The sequence below is a fragment of the Chlorocebus sabaeus genome, chromosome 26, assembly GCF_047675955.1.
Source record: "Chlorocebus sabaeus isolate Y175 chromosome 26, mChlSab1.0.hap1, whole genome shotgun sequence".
Lineage (NCBI taxonomy): Eukaryota > Metazoa > Chordata > Mammalia > Primates > Cercopithecidae > Chlorocebus > Chlorocebus sabaeus.
The window spans coordinates 27,762,684-27,784,633 of NC_132929.1; the positions used below are offsets into that span (position 1 = coordinate 27,762,684).

Genomic DNA, 21,950 nt, shown 5'->3' on the forward strand with positions numbered 1-21,950 from the left:
TTGGTTAAAACAGGACTGTAAAGTGAGATGCATGTAGTGCCCAGCTCTGAAGCCCGACAGCTCAGTGAAGCTTTACACACGTTAGCACGCAGACCAGGGCACAGTAACTGCCTCCACCCCAGGGGGTTCCCTGCTCCACTCCCACCCTCGCCAAGTCAATCAGAGGAGGATTTTCAATATGCCATGTAGTTTATCTCAACTCTATCAACCATCACTAGCCCCAACTTTCTCATGTTATTAAAAGTCATCATAATAACTGATGAGAAACAATGGGAGCTTCCCCTTAGAGCAAACTACTGGAGCACACCCATCCTGTTCAGAGAGATGCCAAAAGCTTCCTCTCCTCTCTGCTCCTCTTTAGTGCTCCTTGGCAGGTCAACCTGACACCGGGGGCCGCTTATTTACCTGCATGTCAGAGTTGGTGAAGCTGCAGGCCGACAGGTAGTTGGTGTGCATAGCAACAGACTTCTTTTTGGCAGCCATGTTTTCATTTTTGTCAAACGTCAAGGGATACACAGAACACTTATTATCCAAACCACTAGGATGGAAAGAAAGAAGTACCAAAGGTTACTGCAGAGTAACAGAATATGTGTCTACTTTCCCAATCACATAAACTTTTCAACATATTCTCTTTAGCAGTATCATATATTGTAACCTTTCCTCCAACTTTTACTTTGAAGATTTTTTTTTTAAATAGAGACAGGGTCTCGCTATGTTGCCCAGGTTGGTCTTGAACTCTTGGCCTCAAGCAATCCTCCCTTGGCCTCCCAAAGTGCTAGGATTACAAGTGTGAGCCACTGCGCCCGGCCAGTTTGAAGATTTTCAAACCTACTGTAAAACTGAAAAAAAAAAAAAAAAAAAAGGATACTGAATACCCAGATCCCTTCCCTTAGATTCAGATGTAACATTTTGTCATATCTGCAGGGGCAAATTCTGAACCATTTGACTGCAAACTGCAGATACGACGTTTTCCTTCTGAACACTTCCATTTGCAAATTTACATCTCCTAAAAATAAGAACAGTCTCCTATCTACCACATCCTTACCACATTTGAGAAAATCAACAAAACCTCCATAACATCATTTAATAAGCCAGCCATATTCAATCTTCCCCTATTGTCGCCAGGATCCAGGGCCCAACCAAGGCTCACATATTGCATTCAGTTGTTACGTCTTTTTAAGATCTTTTAATCTAGAACAGACTCTACCTACTGTTTGTCGTTCATGACAGAAAATCTTAAGATTGGCTGGGTATAGAATGTCACATATGGTGGATTTGTCAGATGGTTTCTTAATGGTTAGTTTCAAGTACTGTAGAACATTCTGGCAATAAGAGTATCAAGGTGCTACTGTGTACTTCTTTCTTATTCCTTCATGTCAGAAGGCTTGTAATGTCTCTTCCAAGATTGGTAAAGGCAACTTTGATTACTCAGTTAAGGTGGACCACTAGATATCTCCAGGGTAAAGGTAATTTGTTCATAATCAGTGATAATCTGTGGTGTGATATTTTGAGACCATAAAAATATCCTTTCCTCAACCACTTTCATACAGAAGCTTTATGAATCAAACCTTGCTTGAATCAAATATTACTTTAGGGGTGCAAAAGGGTGATTTATTTTGATAATGTCTTCCATATTTATTAGTTGGTGTTTTTCTGTAATGAAGAATCCTCCTTCCCACTAGCCCTGTACAGCCATAAATTTTTCTTCTTAATTGTATCATGATCCATTATCATCATTACTATATTTGATGCTCAAATTACCCCAAGTTTGGGGCCTCTTCAAGCCAGCTCCTGTTTTGTTTTTGTTTTTATATATGACGCCTATTGGTCCTTGAATGTTCCTTTACTTTCTAGAACAAGAAAATATCCTAGCCTCACTTTATTCTTTTCCCCCCAAAGACCTAACCCCAGCCTTACCCTAAGGTGCTCTGCTTTCTTTTCGTATGGAACAATATTTAAGATGGGGTCGCTTTTTTCTGACGCACTGGGAAAGCCAAGGGTCCCTTCTGCTTTTCCAGCTTCTTGGGAGATACACAGGTGTATTCTCGGGTAGTTTCTTATCAGTAATTAGCTTTGGCAAACTTGTTTATAGAATGTGCGGGGGAGGCTGGGCATGGTGGCTCACGCCAGTAATCCTAGCACTTTGGGAGGCCAAGGAAGACAGATCACCTGAGGTGAGGAGTTCAAGACCACCCTGGCCAACATGGAGAAACTCTGCCTCTACTAAAAATAGAAAAATTAGCTGGGCGAGGTGGCACACACCTGTAATCCCAGCTACTTGGGAGGCTGAGGCAGGAGAATTGCTTGAATCTGGGAGGCGGAGGTTGTAGTGAATTGAGACCACACCACTGCACTGCAGCCTGGGCAACAGAGTGAGACTCTTTGTCTTAAAAAAAAAAAAAGAATGTGCAGAGAATGATTTGCACTTAGGCTATGGTAAGGGACAAGCATGCTGTGGACTATGGTCCTCCCTGACCCCTGAGCGGGGATATGTCCTCCCCATCCTGAGTCATTTCTGTTGAGATACTTATTACTTAGGGTTATTCGCATTGGTATGAGAAGCAGGAAGGTTTTGTGGGGTGATGCATCCCGTGTTGAATCTCTGCTTTAGTACCCAACTAATGTTGTGATCTTGGTTACGTATTCATCTTCGATATCCATGATGACACCTGGCCCAGTGCCTTGCACACAGGAGCTCGTAGTAAGTATACAATACCTAAATGAAAGTTTCTTGGGGATACGGCTCTTAAATGAGAAATACTTGTATATATAATCAATTGACACATTTTTTGGGGAAAGGGGATTGTGCCAATACCATTTGGGTTTTAGCTTTCAAGTTTGGAAACAACTGAGCGAGAGACCCAGGAGCCAGGTAAATTAAGATAAAAAATAACCCCATTATTACCTACGATGATCAGTGCAGGTCTATGTGATAATACAGTTGCAGGGATGTCATACAGTCATGGCTGGGAAATGTTATGTCAGACTTACCACTAGAAACTCAAATGAATCACAGCTGCTCTTAGCAGTTTTGGGAAAGGTCTGGGAAGGGGAGATGGTACTTCTACCTGCGATAAGGAGTATTAGTTTCATCTTTGACGCTCTCTCATCCACTAGACCCCCATATTTTAAAAAATGCCTTCATAAGTGTTCATACCTTGAACTTCCTCTGCGTTGGCCCCTGTAACAGCCAGTGAGGCAGCCAGGAAAGGTGCTAGCATCTCCCACATGGCAGGGTGGGGAAACAGAGATGACAAAGATCAGGGCGCCAGCCATCCCTCCACTCTGAACTCTGTGTCTGCACCAAGCTAAGTTACCAGAAAGCTATCTATCTGGGCCTGGTAATGCTGCTCTCTTCCTTCCATCCCACTACCCTCACGGGAATTCTTGTGCTGCATTCCATTTAGTGAGGGTAAAATTAAGAAACAGCCACAGCATCACTTCCTAAACTACTGTTGAAGACATCGTTCACTGTTACCATATTTACTAGACATTGCAGAAGGGCCTACCCAATATATTCTTTCTACAATTTAGAACTGTGTATCTAATAGTTCAATATTGGACACTGAGGGATTATGTAACACATCCAGCTCTATGCATCTGCTAAAATTCATGTCCAATTAGAAATGTATTACCCTAGGATTTAAAAAAACGTGGAGAACTTATGATTCCTACTGAGTAGTGAAGAACTGACACTGCAGGAGAGGTCTGGCTTTTGCCCTCAGCTACTTGGAAGTGATCTCTGGGCCCCTGGAATGTCCTCCATGGTAAGAGTGGCCTGGTTTGCTTGGGGGCTTTGGGCACCAGTTTAATAATGTGATTTATGATGGGGGCTTTCGGATGCGTCATATCAGGTCTGATCTCCAGAGGAACTTGAGACTAAAGGTATCTGCCTGAACTTCTAGAGAGACTGAAGACTAAAGGTAAACCACACAGGCAGGGTGTGGTCAAGCCCCCAGTAAAACCTCTGGATACCTAAGGCTCAGAGGAGCTTCCCCAGCTGGCAATACTCTGCATGTATTATCATACACCGTGGCCGAGAGGAAACAACGCCGTCAGCAGCCACCCCAGGGAGACGATGGCTGGCAGCTCCATGTCTAGACGCCTTCTGGCTTCTGCCCCAGGGGTCTCTTCCTTTGGCTGGTTCTAATTTGTATCTTTCCACTGTAATAAAACTGTGGGAGTAAGTACAGCACTTTCATGAGTTTGGAGAGTTGTTTTAGAGAATTCCTGGGGTTGTGGGGACCCTCAAATTTGCAGCCAGGATCTGAAGTAAGGGGCACTCTTGGAACTGTGCCTGCTAACTGTAGTTGGCTAAACCCCTTTGCACCAACCTTGTAATTGTGGCCTATTTCTCCCTTGCTTGCTTTCTCTAATAGATGTGTTACACATGTAGTACAAATATATATATATGTGTGTGTATATATATGTTTACATATATATCTTTTATTATAGCACCTCTTATCCTTTTAGGAAGTAGATGGTAATAAATTTTATGTAAATACTGGCATCCATCTATAAAGTGGAGACATAATCCACTTTTGAGCTATTTTAAAAATTAAAAAATATGGGCCAGGTGCAGTGGCTAACACCTGCAACCCCAACACTTTGGGAGGCCGAGGCAGGTGGATCACTTGAGGTCAGGAGTTCGAGACCACCTTGGCCAACATGGTAAAACCCCATCTCTACTAAAAAATATATATATATATAAAAATCAGCTGGGCATGGTGGTGCATGCCTGTAGTCCCAGCTACTTGGGAGGCTGAGGCAGAAGAATGGCTTGAACCTGGGGGACAGAGGCTGCAGTGAGCCAAGATCATACCACTACACTCCAGCCTGGGTGACAGAGCGAGACTCCATCTCAAAAAAAAAAAAAAAAAAAAAAGTGTATGTGAACATGGGCTCCAAAGGGACATGTGGTCTTGGCCACTGGAACGAGAATGAGAATATGTCCCCAAAGCACCCAACCAAAGGGTGGGGACACTGGAGAAGATGGTTGGTGTGACTGGCTGAAGAGGGCTCCAAAACGTTTGCTTGGGGACTCAGGCTTTTCCGCTCTAAAATAAAATTCTTTCTTCCTGATTATAAAGAGAAAAATTCCCATAGTCCCATCATCCAGAAAGAACTACTATTTTATTTGGTATAGTTCCTCCAGCCTTTATAATATGCCTTTTTTTTTTTTCTTTTTTTCCTTTTTTTAGACAGAGTCTCGCTCTGTCTCCAGGCTGGAGGGCAGTGGCGCGATCTCAGCTCACTGCAAGCCCCACCTCCCCAGTACACGCCATTCTCTTGCCTCAGCCTCCCGAGTAGCTGGGACTGCAGGCACCTGCCACCACGCCCAGCCAATTTTTCTGATTTTTAGTAGAGATGGGGTTTCACCATGTTAGCCAGAATGGTCTCGATCTCCTGACCTCGTGATCCGCTCGTCTCAGCGTCCCAAAGTGCTGGGATTACGGGCGTGAGCCACCGCGCCTGGCCTAATATGCCTCTTTTTAAAAACATGGCTGAGATACTGTGGCAGAAATATTTTGAATGGTCTCAGAATTGTTCAACACAGGTACCAGGAATTATGTCGGTTTCGGTTCTCATTGCCAAATCTGTCAAACTGAGCTCCAGGAGAATAGGGAATAAGGCACACTCTTCCTAGTAATCTTGATGCCCTTTTCACATAGTGTAATTAAGAATTTTCCTTTTTAACGGCTGTATGATATTCCATTCAATTCATGTACCACAATTCACTTAAGTTTTCCTGGATGGGTATGTTGGTTCCTTTTTTCTTTCCTTTTTGGTTTTTTTTTTTTGCTTCATTTTATTTTTGAGACAGGGTCTCACTCTGTCACCCAGGCTGGAGTACAGTGACATCATCACAGCTTACTGCATCCTTAACTAACTCCCAGGCTCAAGCAGTCCTCCCACCTCAGCTTCCAGAATAGCTGTGTCTACAGGTGTGTATACCACCACACCCAGCTAATTAGATTTTTTTTTTTTTTTTTTTTTGTAGAGACAAGGTATTATTACCACATTGCCCAGGCTGGTCTCGAACTCCTGGGCTCAGGTGATCCTCCTGCCTCTGCCTCCCAAAGTGCTGGGATTACAGGCGAGAGCCATCACGCCTGGTGTTTTTTGCTTTATTTTTAAAAATACTACAATTAATGTCATTGTCCATATGGCTTTTCTATGTTTTGGATCATTCCTTTCAAATGAGTTCCTGGATGTGGAGTCACCAGATCAAAGGCTATCAGTTTTTCAAGGCTTCTGACAGACATTACCAAGTTGCTTTCCAAAATGTTTGCAACGTTTATAGTTCTGCCAAAAGCATTTGAGAGAGGAGATAGGTTTGAGAGATGAGATAGGTTTGAGATACTGTCAGTTTGTAATGAAAATAACTATGAAAGAGAGTTTTATGGTTCTTTTTTTTTTTTTTTTTTAAAGAGATGGGGGTCTTGCTTTGTTGCCAAGGTGGACTTGAACTCCTGGGGTCAAGTGATCCTCCCACCTCAGCCTCCCAGGTGGCTGGGATTACAAGCAGGCACCACTGTGCCGGCTTACGGTTTCTCCTTTGACCAAGTTCAGGGAAGGATTTAGCATGCTGCTTCACAAGTAAACTACAAAAACTACGAGTTCTTGTTTGTTTGCTTGTTTTTGCTAAGAGAACAGTATTTTATGGTTAACACAAAATCTGAAAAGCTACTGTAGCTCCAACTTACCCACAAGCAATGGCACATCCCGACGGGGCATAAGCACATGCCATCACCCACGTGCAGGGCATAGTGACCGCGTGCTCCTGAAACACAGCACAGAGTGGACAACTAGCACTTCCACACAAAACTCTTCTTTTTTTTTTTGAGATGGAGTCTCACTCTGTTGCCAGTCTGGAGTGCAGTGGCACAATCTCAGCTCACTCCAACATCCGCCTCCCGGGTTCAAGCGATTCTCCTGTTTCAGCCTCCTGAGTAGCTGGGATTACAGGCATGTGCCACCACGCCTGGCTAATTTTTGTAGTTTTAGTAGAGATGGGGGTTTCACCATGTTGGCCAGGCTGGTCTCGAACTCCTGACCTCAAGTGATCTGCTCACCTTGGCCTCCCAAAGTGCTGGGATTACAGGTGTGAGACCCTGGGCCTGGCCACAAAAATCTTAATGTTTAAATTTTAGAAAATAAAGTCACCAGATGCCTACTGAATTACATTATAGTTTCAAAAGGAAGTGGTATAGGGTAAAGATGGGCTCAAGACTTATGGGGGGACTCTTATAATCAACTTTATGTCACATATTCGAAAAGTTAAAAAGCTCAACTAGCAAAAGCAAAACAAAACAAAACAAAACAAAAAACCCTTCATGTTTTACTTCCTTCTTAATGTCATACTCCCTTTGTTCTTCTGCCTGAGTATCAGGGCCCCTTTGCTTTGAAAGGTATGCCCAAATCTCCTTTCAGATACATACGTTTCCTTGTTTACTCTGATTTCCATTTTCAAAATACACTCTGGAATGACTTTTTATAGATGTATTTTCAGTTTGTTTACTTGTGAGTCTGCAAGAGCCTGTGTCCACTGTGGGACCCAAACCATCCCAGGGAAGGTATGAATGGGTGCGGGGAGGGGAGGGCGATCTTCGGTTGTGCCCACAGACAATGAGAACTGGTAACATGGAAATATTAAGAACTAAGCATGACAGTCCCTGGCTTCTGGCTTCACAGGGGAGAATAAGAACCACCGTGGGCACAAGCGGCTGGCCTGCATGCGGTCGCCCATCTTGGCGGTGGTGGAACCAGGACCAGGGTCCACGTCTCCCATGGGAATAAGACCTCAGGCTCAGATGTATTGGAAATATGGCTCTGTTGTTTGCATATCTGCGTGCAGGAGGACAGGGGTGACTCAGCCAGCCAGCAGCCAGGGCCGGGCGTGCTTAGTTCTTCATGCTTCCAATGTACACTCAAGTGCTGGTCTTCTTCTCTGTTATATGTTTTTGTGGGGAAACACAGGCCCCAATACTGCCTGCCCAAATACTATTGTCAATAGCAGTCTCGTAGGCTTTCAGAGGCCAAGAATAATCTGCTGCTCTCCAGAGAACGAGCTGAGGTAGCCACTGTCAGCACAGGGTATCCTGGGCCCCCTTCCTCACAAGTAATGGCTGTATTCCCTGCCACGGGCCACAAGTGGCACCCTCGGCTCCCCAGAAATCAGTCTGTGCTCTAAGCCATAGTAAGGTGTAAACAGAAGCAACTACACTCCTGCACAGTCCAGAAGATGCTGAGGAGTGCTGGGAGAGACGGAGGCTTCCAGGGAGCTAGGTGCTGTATAGCAAAGTCCTGCACAAATTGTGAAGTTGTCATTTGTATTCCCCAGGGGACTGACCATTAGGGACTCGACTCTACAAAACGGTTCTGGCCCCTCACTTGACCAGGTCATGTCACCAGCTGCTTCCCACGACAGTGACTAAACACATTCGACAATGTGAACTATGGCTGCTGTTCACTATGAGACAGAGACAGGTCTCATGTTGTTCACAGCATAAAGGAAGGCTTTCTAAATAAATATAGGAATTCTTATTTAATACACAATACTCTTTATTGTAAATGCCAATGCAATGCAGGTGTGCCAGCATACCTGCACATAGGTTTTGGTCTTCAACTTTCATTAAGAGCTAAAATTTAAAAGTTGAGCTGTGCATGCCCAGGTCAGACTTGCAAGGGGATCAGACTGCATCACAGGGTAGCTCTGCCCAATCCCACTGCAGCCTCATCTTCCCCACCCTCCATGCGTTCACTCCCACAGGGCTATGGAGTCTGGTCAAACAGAGGGGAGGGAATGGAGGATTTCGGTGCCTCTTATCACTCAGAAGACAAATAGTACATGCAGCTGCACACGTGGCCGCAAGTTTTCTATGATCTGCCCATTTCTATGTTGGTACTGGCAGCCCCTATAGTGGCTCTAATAGTCCTCTCGGGGTGAGAGGGGAATAAAGGCTGCAATGGGCTGGCTGAGCTGTTCAAACATGGATGGGCCATCCCTAGAGAAAACTGCTTGCAGGGACACATGGAGAAAAATCAGGACAGGGCCAGGCAGCTGGACCAGAGCACCTTTAACTAGGCTGGGGTTCTGCAGTGCCTAATGTGGCTGGGAACAATGCCTCACCTTGTTCGTGGTGAAGGAATCCCACACGATCACCTTCCCATCCTGGAGGGAGAAGAGCAAACGGTTCAGAGGTTGTCAAGTTCTTGCATATTACTGCTGAGAATTCCTCATAAAAGCTGTGTCCAGCAGGGCAGTGTGAAGTGGAAAGCCAGAATGAGGATCTGGATAATCAAGACCCCCTAACCTTCCATGAAAAGAAGCGGAGTGAGTGCGGGAGGGGCTGGATGTCCCAGTGGAGCCGAAGGATCTCAACCTTACATTCCTTGGAAAGATACAACAACAGGAAACAACACACAGACACTTCTTTCATACCATTTACAAACCATGCACAAACTGTTGGTACACTATCATCACCTGCCATACCCTAAATGTCAACAAATTATACAGAGGAAAGATAAACCTGACATTACCTTTAGGGACCTGACAGGTAAACAATAAATCTTTTTCTCCTACAACATCTCCGCTACTTTGTCCTTTCTCCCATTTGCTTTGGAGCCCATGGTCCCTGCGGCACCATCCAGGAACCCCTCTCCCCATTTGCTGTCCGTTTCTCTGCCAGGGACAGCTGCGGAGGGCGCTGAATGGGCCTGAGATCAGTCTAATTCCTCCAGGGGCTCACAGATGTCACAGCTCCAGCTCTGACATTTCGCACTTACGCTGAGAACAATGTGCAATATGCGCCATCATGGTGGGAACCCCTGTGGGCAGCTGTTCAGTAAGCTAACAGCACTGCCAGGGTGAACGCAGAGCTGGCCCTGCCACAGAGAATGCTGCCACTTTCACGGCAACCCAGCTGTGGCCTCTTGTGGGTGTGGGTTGTGACTACAGCATCATCTATTTGTAATGAAAACCCATTAGAGGTAAATCCATGTGAGCCCTGGTCCCTGCAAAGCAGTCCCCTGCCCAGACCGTGGCATGCAGGTTGCTGGGCAGACAGTGGAAGAAGATCGGATCCTCAGGGATGGGAAATCTACAGCCACTATGGCAGGCTTGATTTTGTAATAACTCAAGCCATTTGGGGCCAAATTTTGGTGAATGAGGTGGCAGAGATATGGATGGAAAACATCACTTAAGGGCAGAAGCAAGATCGGATCTGCAGTGACACAGCTGCTTGCTTTGCATGATCTGATGGAAGATTTCTGTGTTAACACCATGCATGGCAGATGGACCCTGAAGCAAGGTCAAAGTTGGTGGTTTGGGGCCTTCTGAGATTCCAAAGCACATTGGTTCTTCTGGTCTTAATTTCTGCCTAAATGGCCCACACAATGTGTGGGGTGGATTCGATAAGCCTGTAGCACAGAAACTGGAGTGGGGCCACACGCCTGTATCATGGGGTCCTCTGCACCTGGAGCCCCTAATGGGTGGGGACTGGTTCCATGCACTGCTCACATCAGCGACCACGTTAGGGGCTTCTTCCACCTCACTGCCTGCCTGTCCCCCCATGTGTGCTCTGGAGTCCCCGTGTGTGCCACCCACTGTGTGCTCTGGGGTCTCATTAAACTAAGTGTGGTCTCCTCGGTGAGCACAGATTTATGTGTAGGGGCCTATGTACCAAGACAGAAAATATGCTTCTACCCTCAAGCCTTAATCCCACATGGCTGGGGTGATGACTCGCCTGCATTTAAGCAGGAAGGCTGCTGATGAGTCCAAGTCTGTTCCAGAGGCTTCCTGCTTTCCAGCCTCCTCCCCACACCCACATCCACCTCTTCCAGCTCTGGAACAGAGCGGGATGGACAGGGTGTGCCCAGCCCTGCTGAAGGTCCGCCCTTCCAACAGCAGCATGTGAGAGACAGAAAACCCAACACAAAGCCTACCTTGTCTGGATTTAAGTCGAAAGGCTAGAGAGCAACATGGATATCCTGATAAGCACCTTGTAAGAATAAGCTCTTGAAAAAGACTAGAAAGAAGTGCTCTAAAATAATAATAACGGGCAGGGCAAGGTGGCTCACGTCTATAATCCCAGTGCTTTGGGAGGCTGAGGCAGGAGGATCACTCGAGCCTAGGAGGTCAAGGCTGAAGTGAGCTGCACTCCAGCCTGGGTAACAGAGTGAGACCCCATCTCAAGAAAAGAAAAAAGAAAAAGAAAAAATAATAATAATGGTTGTGACAGGATGGTGGGAGTAAAAGGTTTTTATTTTCCAGTGTTTCTTTAATGTAGTAAAATACATCAGTGATAAATTTATTTTGATCTTAAAGAAAAGCAAGTGCAATGTGACATACTAGATTTGTAGGTAACCCAGGAGAGCAATAACATTTGTCCTATCAAACGCAAAACTGACACAGACATTGCAGTCTGTGGATTCTCTAGAGTACATCCAGTTTTACAAGGGTTATAAAAAAAAGCAAACCAACCTGCTTTTGGAAAAACTGAGCACAAGGCAGGGGTTGGGGGAAAACTATGCTGATCATAAGAATATGATTTATAGAAAAAATAAGATTTTGAGAAAAAAATGAACACTCTCACTCCGTTGCCCAGGCTGGAGCGCAGTGGCATGATCTCAGCTCACTGCAACCTCCGCCTCCCAGGTTCAAGTGATTCTCCTGCCTCAGCCTCCCGAGTAGCTGGGATTACACGCTCCCGCCACTATCCCCTGCTAATTTTTGTATTTTTTAGTAGAGATGGTTCACCATGTTGGCCAGGTTAGTCTTAAACTCCTGACCTCAGGTGACCCATCCGCCTCAGCCTCCCAAAGTGCTGGGATTACAGGCGTGAGCCACCACGCCAGGCCGAAGTTCTCTTTTTTTATTGAGACAGGGTCTCACTGTGTTGCGCAGGCTGGAGTGCAGTGGCATAATCTCAGCTCACTGCAGCCTTGACCTCCTACACCCAAACAATACTCCCAATTCAGCCTCCCAAGTAGCTGGCACTACAGACACGCACCACCATGCCCAGCTAATTTTTTATTTCTATTTTTGTAAAGACGAGGTGTCACCATGTTGCTCAGGTTGGTCTTGAACTCCTGGATTCAAGTGATCCTCCCGCCTTGGCCTCCCAAAGTGCTGGGATTATAGGCATGAGCCCCATAACCAGCCTATAGAATATCTCATGTGACTTCAGTTTATAGCTTTATGTTCAATACATGTTACATAAAAATAGTTATCAGAAGTACTAAGCTGTGGGAGCCAGACTCCAAGTGAGACTTGGAGTCCAAATCATTCCAGCTTCCTGGTAGTCACTTTTCTATAGTCTCTTTCCTCTTTATATCAGGGTTGTTCTGTGTGACCAACAGAATACAACAGAAGCAATGGACTGTCACCTCTGAGGCCAGGTCATGGAATACAGCATGGCCCTGCCTCTGCCCCTTCTTGTGGATCACTCGCTCTGGGAGAGGCCAGCCACCATGTTGTGAGCAGGTCCAGTGGTGAGGAACTGAGGCCTCCAGCCAAGAGTCATGTGAACAAGGCACCCTGGAAGTGAGTCTCCACCTTAGTTCAGCTGTTGGCAACCACAGCCCCGACCAGCATCTTCACACAACCTCACAAACCACCTGAGCCCGAACCACCCAGCGAGGCCACTCCCGGATGTCTGATTCTCAGAAACCATGCGAGATTATTAAGCTGCTAAATTTGGGGTAATTTTTTGGAGTAATAGATAACTAATAAATAATATATAAAATAAACTATGTAAATGATATGATTTTTAAAATTGTACTTTACAAGATATTTATCTTAACGTTGTTCTTTACGACATAAGAATTGCTAAACTCCTTAAATTGAAAGAAAGTCATTGATAGAATCTTATGCCCTCAATTTGGGGGGAAAAAAAAAGAAACGATTTTAAAAATGGTTTCATTTACAAATAAGACTTTGAAATTATTTTCAGTGGCTCATCACACTGGTTAAACTACATCTACACTGTTTCAACTATTATCAACTTCAAATCTACCCAAATTAGTGAAGTTCTATAGTATGCAAGAGAGTTCTTTATGCTAAATCACATCCTTTGGAGAGTGAGCAAAGTCTTACAAAGATCAGAAAAGGGCTTTTGGAAAGGGACAGCTCTCCTCCCCCTTAGCTATAAAATCCAAAACCCGCTCACCCGTTACGCAGCAGGTGTGACCTACCTGTGACGAGCTCACGATCCTCCTCTTATCTTTGCACCAGTCCATGCACAGGACTTTGTTCCCATGGCCTTTGAGGGTCCTTCTGGTCTTCATGACAAACTGCCCCAGGGCCTCCACCCGCTCCGCCACCTGGTGCACTGGAAGGACAAGGCCATAGTCAGTCCCCTTGCTAAGGACCAGGTTCTGGGCTTTGGGCTGCCACAGCACAGACACAGGCTCCGCACAGGGAGGCAGCCCCATGGGTTTCCTCCACAAGAATCCACAGCTTGATTCTCTGATTCCTTACCATCACGTCCTAGCAGTACTCCTTCTTTTAAGATCAGTACAGGGTAGAGACGACACTGCCATTCTCTCTTTGTGTTTAAGACCCTATATTTTTCAAAGCACTTTTATCTATGCATGTTGAGGGATTAACAACAAGACCACCTCATATTCATAAAGCACTACATAAAATTCTTTCCTTTAACGGCCACAGATCCGAAGAGGAGGGCAGGACAGGCAGCAGAGTGAGACTGCTATGCCCATTTAGCAGGTGGGGAAACTGAGACTCACAGAGGTAATCTGGCTAAGACAAGTTCATACAACCACCAGTGAACCAGGGCGGGGCTTCTGGTTCTCCTGCCTACCACTCTCACATCACAAGGAAAACTGACTTTACAAAACTGTTCCATCAGGACTATAAGGTACACCCTGTGGCTCTAGCCCTGGCTGTGTCTAGCTGACCCTCTGTGTGCCTAGCACCAGCCTGGACCGTGGCAGGTACCTCATACACATGGCGCAGGAAAGAATGAACCAGCGAACTGCCAAGCAAGCTGTCTGCAAACTGCATACCTGTGAGTTTGCTGAAAAACTTACCGTCCACAGAAATCAATGCAATGTCCTAAAAGTCTGAACACACGATCCACTCACAGCACCACTTATACCAGAAAGGATATCCAAAAGTCAATCTCTCAGGGCTGGGACAACAGCTTCTTTCCTGAGGCCACGGGCGAGCTTTCTAGGGGCTTGTAGAGAAGCTGAGACTCATGAGTCTGAGAGGGACAAGCTCGTAGGAAATGGCTGGAAAGCCACAAAGACCAGCTGGTCCAGACCCTTCATCAGGCAGGGGAGGACGCCGAGGTCTGCAGGGATCCTGCGGCCACTCCCCACTTCCCTCTCTTGTCGGTGGCTATGTGAGAAGGAGAAGCCAGGGTTCTGAACTCTCCATCTACATCTCCTCCTTTGAAACCTCTCAGCTGGCCTTTCTCCAGGCAGGTGAGGAGGGTAGAGGGCATTTTCAGGGGGGAACAGCCTAGGCAAACAGACAGAGGCATAGGGTGGGAAGAGGCAAGGCAGCTGCCCCTCATGTCTTCCCAGGGAGCTGCTGAGGCTTGACGGGGCCGTGGCCCATGTCCCTTCAACTGGCAGCCTGCTGCGCCGAGAGGGGCCGACTCTGTGGTCTGAGTTCTATGACAGCAGCATCCCTTCCTGGGAAATCCTTCCTCCCATCCTTCCCTCCCCAAAATGCTTCAGTGTGTATGTCCTAAAAACAAAGAACTCTCTTAAATAACCAAAGCGTAATGATCAAAATTAGAAAATTAATGCTGAAACAATACTAATCTACAGACTTATTGAGATACTGCCTATTATGCAAATAATAACCTTCACAGCAAAAGGAAATCCATGGTCAGAGACTGAATTCAGTTGTCATGTTTACTGAGCCCCCAGTTATTTGGTTCCTTCTTGTAATGTGGTCTGATGCTTCCTTGAGATTAGTTTGGGTAAAACACGTTTGGCAGGGACACAGAGATGGGGTGCTGAGCTAACGTCACTGCCTCCCGCCTAGGCACAGGAGTCCCATTGCCGGTGGGGTCACCGGGGATCATCTGGTTAAGGGGGCACCTGCCAGGTCTCTCCACTGGAGAGTTACCATTTCACCTTTTGTAATGAAAAGTGTCTTGTTAGGGAGGTACTCTGAGACTATATAAACATCGTGTTACCCCTCAAACCTCAATGGCCTTAATTTAATACTGCTACTGATTCTGGTCTGAACGAGTGATTGTGATGATGGCTGGCAAGTGGTGATCTTTCTCAGTCCACCCTTCCCTCTGCATTCATTAGTTGGCTTTCTAAGGAGGAGCTTTGCCTCCTCTCCCAGTTGTTTATTTATTCATTCATTTATATTAGTAGAGATTCACGGGTTCTTACTTTATTTAAGAGGTTGTAATCCATTACTAATACTATTGACCTTGATCTTCAAATTGTCCCAGGTGACGGGGAGCCCCATCAAGCAGGTTCCCGTGACCTTCTGACATGTCCCCCTCATAGGCTGAACACTTCTCATTCCAAGCTTCCACTGTTCCTTCCCTGTCCTTGACCTAAAATCAGCTGCTTCTCCAAGAAGTTTTAGTTCCTTTTAGTTGCCTCGTTTCTTTGTGATAAAAGAGCAAAGTTGCACATGGGCTAAAAGTCTTTGTGAAAATCCAAACTGTAAAAATACTTGCTAAACTAGGCCAGGCACAGTGGCTCACACCTGTAATCCCTGCACTTTGGGAGGCCAAGGTAGGTGGATTGCTTGAGCTCAGGAGTCTGAGATCAGTCTGGGCAACATGGTGAAACCCCGTCTCTACCACAAATACAAAAACTTGGTTGGGTGTGGTGGCACACATCTGTGGTCCCAGCTACTTGGGAGGCCGAGGTTGGAGAATTGCCTGAGCCCGGGCGCAGAGGTCACAGCGGGCAGAGGTCATAGTGAGCCAAGATTGCACCATGCACTCCAGCCTGGGTGACAGAGCCAGACCTTGTCTAAACAAACAAACAAACAAACAAACAAACAGACCAAAAACCTTGCTAAACTCTAAAGTGCTGCATGAATGTTCAATTATTATGCCATTGCTTCTGCTAAAACATTGCATTATTTACTGCCACAAACAATTTACTGCCACAAACAGCATATTCGTCTTTTACAGATACATTCTTTACAAAATACATCAAATGAAGTTTAAAAACAGATTGAATTTTCCAAATTCTTATAGTTATAGGACTTTTTTTTTTTGAGACAGAGTCTCGCTCTGTCACCCAGGTTGGAGTGCAGTGGCATGATCTCGGCTCACTGCAACCTCTACCTCCCGGGTTCAAGTGATTCTCCTGCCTCAGCCTCCCGAGTAGGTGGGATTATAGGCACGTACCGCCATGCCCAGCTAATTTTTGTATTTTTAGTAGAGACGGGTTTCACCATGTTGGCCAGGATGGTCTTGATCATCTGACCTCGTGATCCGCCCACCTCGGCCTCCCAAAGTGCTGGGATTACAGGAGTGATCCACCGCACCCGGCCATATAGGCCTTTTATATAAGGCTCTATCGGCCCAGAGTTGTGAGCAAATTTTATTTAGTATTTTACTTTGAAATTTTACATCAATATTATTGCTGCTTCCCCCAATTCAGCATTAGGACAGCCATAACTTTTTGATAATTTCCCTTTTAATAAAAAAGATGATTCACCCAACCAAAATAGAGCCCTCCTTACATAATGTGAATTTGAATAGATCCCAACTATTAATTATTTTTTCTCACTACATTTTTTTTTCTTCCCACATGTAGATTACTGCCAACCCACTCCATCCTGTTTCTATCTGCCAAATTTTGCATCCACGGAATTAAAAAAATTTTTTAAATTAAATATTAGGAAGTTTAAAAAAAAGACCTAGAAATGAGCTGAGTATGTGCTGGGTATTATTTGTGCGAGCTTGGTTCAGGGCAGATGTGGTTTCTCCTTTGCTTTCTGGAGGACCATTCCTGCAGGATTTAATTTTTTTTTTAATGTTGAATATAACCAGTTGGTTTCTATAATAAGAATGTGCTAGAATATAATGACAACCTGTTAAGAAATTCCACTAGCTTCAGGAAGACAGGAGTGCTGTCTTTTTTGATCTTCTTCAGAGGCAAAACTGGAGCAAAGCAGTTAAAAATCCAGGCTCTGGATGTGGGGGCCTGGGTCAAAGCCTGGCTCTGCCGCACATCAGCTGCACAACCTTGAGCAAATACTTTCTCGCCACCTCTCTTCCCCTGTGGGGTTGTGGGGACAACTATTCAAGCCTGGCACAAAGGGAACACTTGATAAGGGTTGGCTATGACATTCTCCAGCTTGGCCTACAGTGAGTACCCAGTAATATTTACTGAAGGAATAAACGAAATGCTTAGTATTTATTCAATTTCAATCAACGGCAGCAATCCTAAGCAGCAGTTTTTGGTGGGCCAACAAAACAGTCAAGCCTCTTTCCCTTCTTTTTCTGTACCTCTCACTATCCCTAATCCATCATCCCTACTTCAGCTGTCAAGCAACTCACCAATTTAACAGGGCACGCTCCCTAGCACTGGGAGTGGGAGGCACACACATGGTTTCAGACCTATTTTCTGATCCAAGGAGCTCACCAGCCTTTTGTTTTTAAAAAAAGTTCCTTTTTTTCTTTTCCCCTTCCTGGCCCTATCCTGTTCCCTGAGCAACTTGGATTTGGTCGTTACCACGCACAAACCCTTATGCCATTTAGATACAGCTCAAACTCTTTCCTAGTTCATTCCAGTTCAGTCTGTGCCAGCCTCTGGGACCACCCAGGTATATGGGAGTCAGTCCCTGCCCTCACTGGAGTTCAGAGTCAAGGGAAGAGATGGAGCCATAACGATGATTTCCACACAGCGTGGGACTTGCTAAGCAAGATGTGTGGACACAGGAAGCTTCTGTCCCAGAGGATGGGGCACTGCACTGGGCCTTTTGGGGTGGCATCTGAGCGCAGGTGAAAGGATAAAAAGGTGGGTCAGATGAGAGGAGGTCCTAGGTGGATAAACTAAGCTGAGGAAATGGCAAAAGCAAAGGCCCAACAATAACACTGATATAAAATTTTTTACATCAGTATTTTTTAGGGGTGGAATAAACAACTTGATTGCAGAGATAGGGGTAGGTGCGGGCAAGTAATGGCGCTGTACACCCATGACAGAGCTCATTTATCCCACGGTGACAGCAGCCTGCTGTCATCAGAGGAGTGACGTGGTCGGATCTGCCTTCTCAGGACTATCTGCGGCTGCAGCGCTGGAGGACAGCGTTGGCGGAGACAACACTGGAGGAGGGAAACCGGGGAAGAGACTCCTCTTCTTTGGCGGGCCCCTCTCCAGCGGACACACCTTCTGCTGCACCACCCTTCTCTGTGGTCCCTCCAAGGTCAGACTGGAGCAGCCCAGAAACTGCTCCCTGTACCTGGATGTTCTCCTTCCCACGTCCAGGGAGAGGACGCCTGCCTCTGTGGCCTCCAGGCTTGGTTGGGTCCCATGAAGCTTGAGAGGCTGAATATTCTGGATGCCAGTCCAGACCAAGGAATCAGAATCCAAGTCATGGGAGCAACTCAAGAGAAGTGTAGGCCAGTGAATGTTTGCTGCTTGAATGATGGTTCCAGAATCTCTACTATGTGCCAAGAACTGTGCCAAGTGCTTGGGTACAGAAAAGAGTAACCAGTCTCTGCTCTTACTGAGCTCACAGACTGGAGGGGGCAGACCTAGGTCAGCACCCAGGTAACAACTACAGTGCAGTGTGATGGTGGCTGGCAGAGGCTATCACCCAGGGTCAGGGAGCCAGAGGGGAACAGGGCTGACTCTGCTGGCAGGCGTGGTCATTAGAGGGGATGTCACTGAAGCCTGGTTTGAAGGATGCGTAGGAGTTGGGGTGGAAAAGGGTAGGTGGGAAATTAGCTTCTTTTTTGGGGATGGGGGATGGAGTCTCGCTCTGTTGCCCAGGCTGGAGTGCCATGGAGTGATGTTGGCTCACTGCAACCTCTGCCTCTTGGGTTCAAGTGATTCTCCTGTCTCAGCCTCCCGAGTAGCTGGGATTCCAGGCCCACGCCACCACACCTGGCTAATTTTTGTATTTTTAGTAGAGATGGGGTTTCACCATGTTGGCCAGGCTGGTCTCGAACTCCTGACCTCAGGAGATCCACCTGCCTCTGCCTCCCACAGTGTTGGGATTACAGGCATGAGCCATCTCACCTGTCTAGGAAATTAGCTTCTTGATGTCTACATTTGTTGCTGTTTTTTAGGAAAACGGCAGACAATGACCCAATTCATGGGAGTGTTCTGAGGTTCAACTGAGAAGGCAAAGTAAAGTGCCTAACAGGCGGCTGACAGGCCAGGAGTGGCAAATCTAGAGTTGGTGTACTAGGAACTGAGAACTAGAAGACTGGAAACAACATGACCCGGAGAAACGGCGGACCCATGAAAACTAGAGATCATGTTTAGAATAGCAGAGAATGGGTGAGTGAAAAGAGGGGTTGTGAATGGAGGGATGGTTTTGTCTTGATTGCCTGTTACAGAATTATAGAAGTAAATGTACATTCATTGAAAATAATCAGAAAATGAAAATATATGGTCACTTAGAATTCTGCTTAGGCCGACCATTCTTATCATTTGGTGTGTACCCTTCCAGCCTTTCCTCCACATATGTGCACACATATATATATATATGTCTGTAAGCAGAAAACATGCCACATAAAATTTGGGGGACTACAGGCACGGGATTACAGGCATGAGCCACCACACCCAGCCTATCTATCATTTTTAAGGACTGCATAACACTCCACCGTATACACATACTATAATCTCTGACTCTCGTACTGGTGGACACTTACTTTGTCCCAGGGCTACCATGATACCCTTGTACTGTATTATCTCCTTAGATAAATTCCAGTTCATTGAATTGCTGAGTCAAAGGGAAAGCATATTTTTTAAGGCTTTTGATGTATGTTACCACTGATTGTGTGTCTCCTGGGTGATGGGCGCTGGGCTGAGTGCTTTACACAACAGCCTGAGGACAAAGGCTTTATCTCCATCTCTACAGATGAGGAGCCTGGAGCTCAGAGAGGCTAAGGACCTCATGCACACATACCTGGATCCCTAAGAACATTTACATATCTTCAATAATGGGAGAACCTGTGGGCAGGTGGTTATCATTATCTAGAAAATTGAGGAGTAGGTGAGGCATTGACAATGGTTTCTTAGTCCAGGAGTCATCTTAACTTTGGATCCTCCATGCCTCTGTTGTTTTTTTGTTTGTTTGTTTGTTTGTTTGTTTTGAGACAGAGTCTCGGTCTGTTGCCCAGGGCTGGAGTGCAGTGGTGTGATCTTGGCTCACTGCAACCTCCACCTCCCAGGTTCAAGAAATTCTCTCAAATTCAAGAAATTCAGCCTCTCAAGCAGCTGGGATTACAGGCATGCGCCACCACGCCTGATCAATTTTTGGTTTTTTTTTTAGTAGAGATGGGGTTTCACCTTGTTGCCCAGGTTGGTCTCGAACTCCTGGCCTCAAGTGATCCACCCGCCTCGGTCTCCCAAAGGGCTGGGATTACAGGTGTGAGTCACCGTGCCTGGCCATACCTCTTTGATGCAGCCAGATCAATGGGCTGCAGAGCTAGAGAGCCTAGATCAGGAGTGAAGAAACCTGCCTGGGTCTTGGCTTGGCCGCCACTTGGCTGGAAGAATCATGGAAAGTGAGAGACAGAAGAGACTTGAATGACTCAACAAGCAAGGACAGAGCACCTTTCACAGGCTGGTCCTGTGCTGTGCGCCAGGTGGAACATGATGGACGGCTCCCAACTGGATGGAACTTGGAGTTGGGTAACTATGTGGAGCAGTAGTCTTCAAGCTCCCATTTTACTTGTACGAGTCTCCCCCAACCGCCTCTGCTTTGGCTCATAGACAAAATCTTACCAGAAGTCCAATATGGAAAACAGATGAAGGTAGAACTGAGCTGGTGAACAGTGGAGGGAGGGTGATGGCCAGACACAAAGGCACGTCTACCCCTGAGTTCCAAATATCACGTCTACCCCTGGAGTCCAAACAGCAACCGTGAAGGCCAGTGAGCTACAGCAAGCCCCCTCGCTTCTCAGAAAAGGAAAATGGGGCCTGAGGGAAGAGCACAGTTAACAAATAAAAGGTGAACACATGTCTCCTCTGGGCCTGCACCCTGCTCTGTAAAATGAGGGCATTAGAGTGTATCTCACAGGGCCTTGGAAATAAGATATAATTCTGGCCAAATTTTAACTTTTCATCAAGATGTGGCTTACTCTCAACTTTCAGGGAATAGTTTTGTTATTTATTTTATAATCTGTGCATACATGAACTGAAAGCAAAAGATATGGTGTGCAGCTCAATACACAAGAATTCAAACCATGTAAATTTATAAAGTGAAAATTCACAACAGGGTCCTTCTCATTACATCATAAGGCAATGGGGAAAAAAAAAAAAGAACCAAAGCACGAACAAGCTCTAAAATGTCCCTGAAAATGAATACTCTGAAACTGATTGTAAAGAAAACAAGTGAGATGTCTTAAATAGGAAGACAAAACTATTCAAAAAATGATCTGGAATCACTTTCGAATTTGCACTAATATATACAGTCCTTTCATGGCACCTTTTGGTAGATTAAAGGAATCAACGAAAAAAAAAATTAATGCTAATTTAAAAAAACTCCTGTAGTCTGATTCTGTGCCAAAGCAGAATGGGATAGGATGGATACAAAACCCTCAAATAGGCTGATCCGAGTGCAATGGTGTTTACTACTAATTAATTACAACCAGTTACAGATTTCTTTGTTCCTTCTCCACTCCCACTGCTTCACTTGACTAGCCTTAAAAAACAAAACCAAAAAAAAAAAAAACCACAAGGTGGGCCAAGATGGCTCATTAGAAGCAGCTGCGAACCACAGTGCTCGCGGCGAATGGAATGGCGAGTGAATT

General features: G+C 45.8%; 1 protein-coding gene across 1 annotated transcript in view; it reads right to left on the bottom strand.

Annotated features, from left to right (window-relative positions):
* GNB5 (G protein subunit beta 5) overlaps positions 1–21,950 on the bottom strand; it is a 55,846-nt gene that overhangs the window by 20,208 nt on the left and 13,688 nt on the right. The window contains exons 2-5 of the mRNA XM_008016585.3: positions 13,198–13,334; positions 9,134–9,175; positions 6,708–6,784; positions 406–538 (exon numbers count right to left, since the gene is read on the bottom strand). Of these exons, the coding sequence (XP_008014776.1) occupies positions 406–538; positions 6,708–6,784; positions 9,134–9,175; positions 13,198–13,334 (389 nt within the window). The remainder of the gene's footprint in view (positions 1–405; positions 539–6,707; positions 6,785–9,133; positions 9,176–13,197; positions 13,335–21,950) is intronic.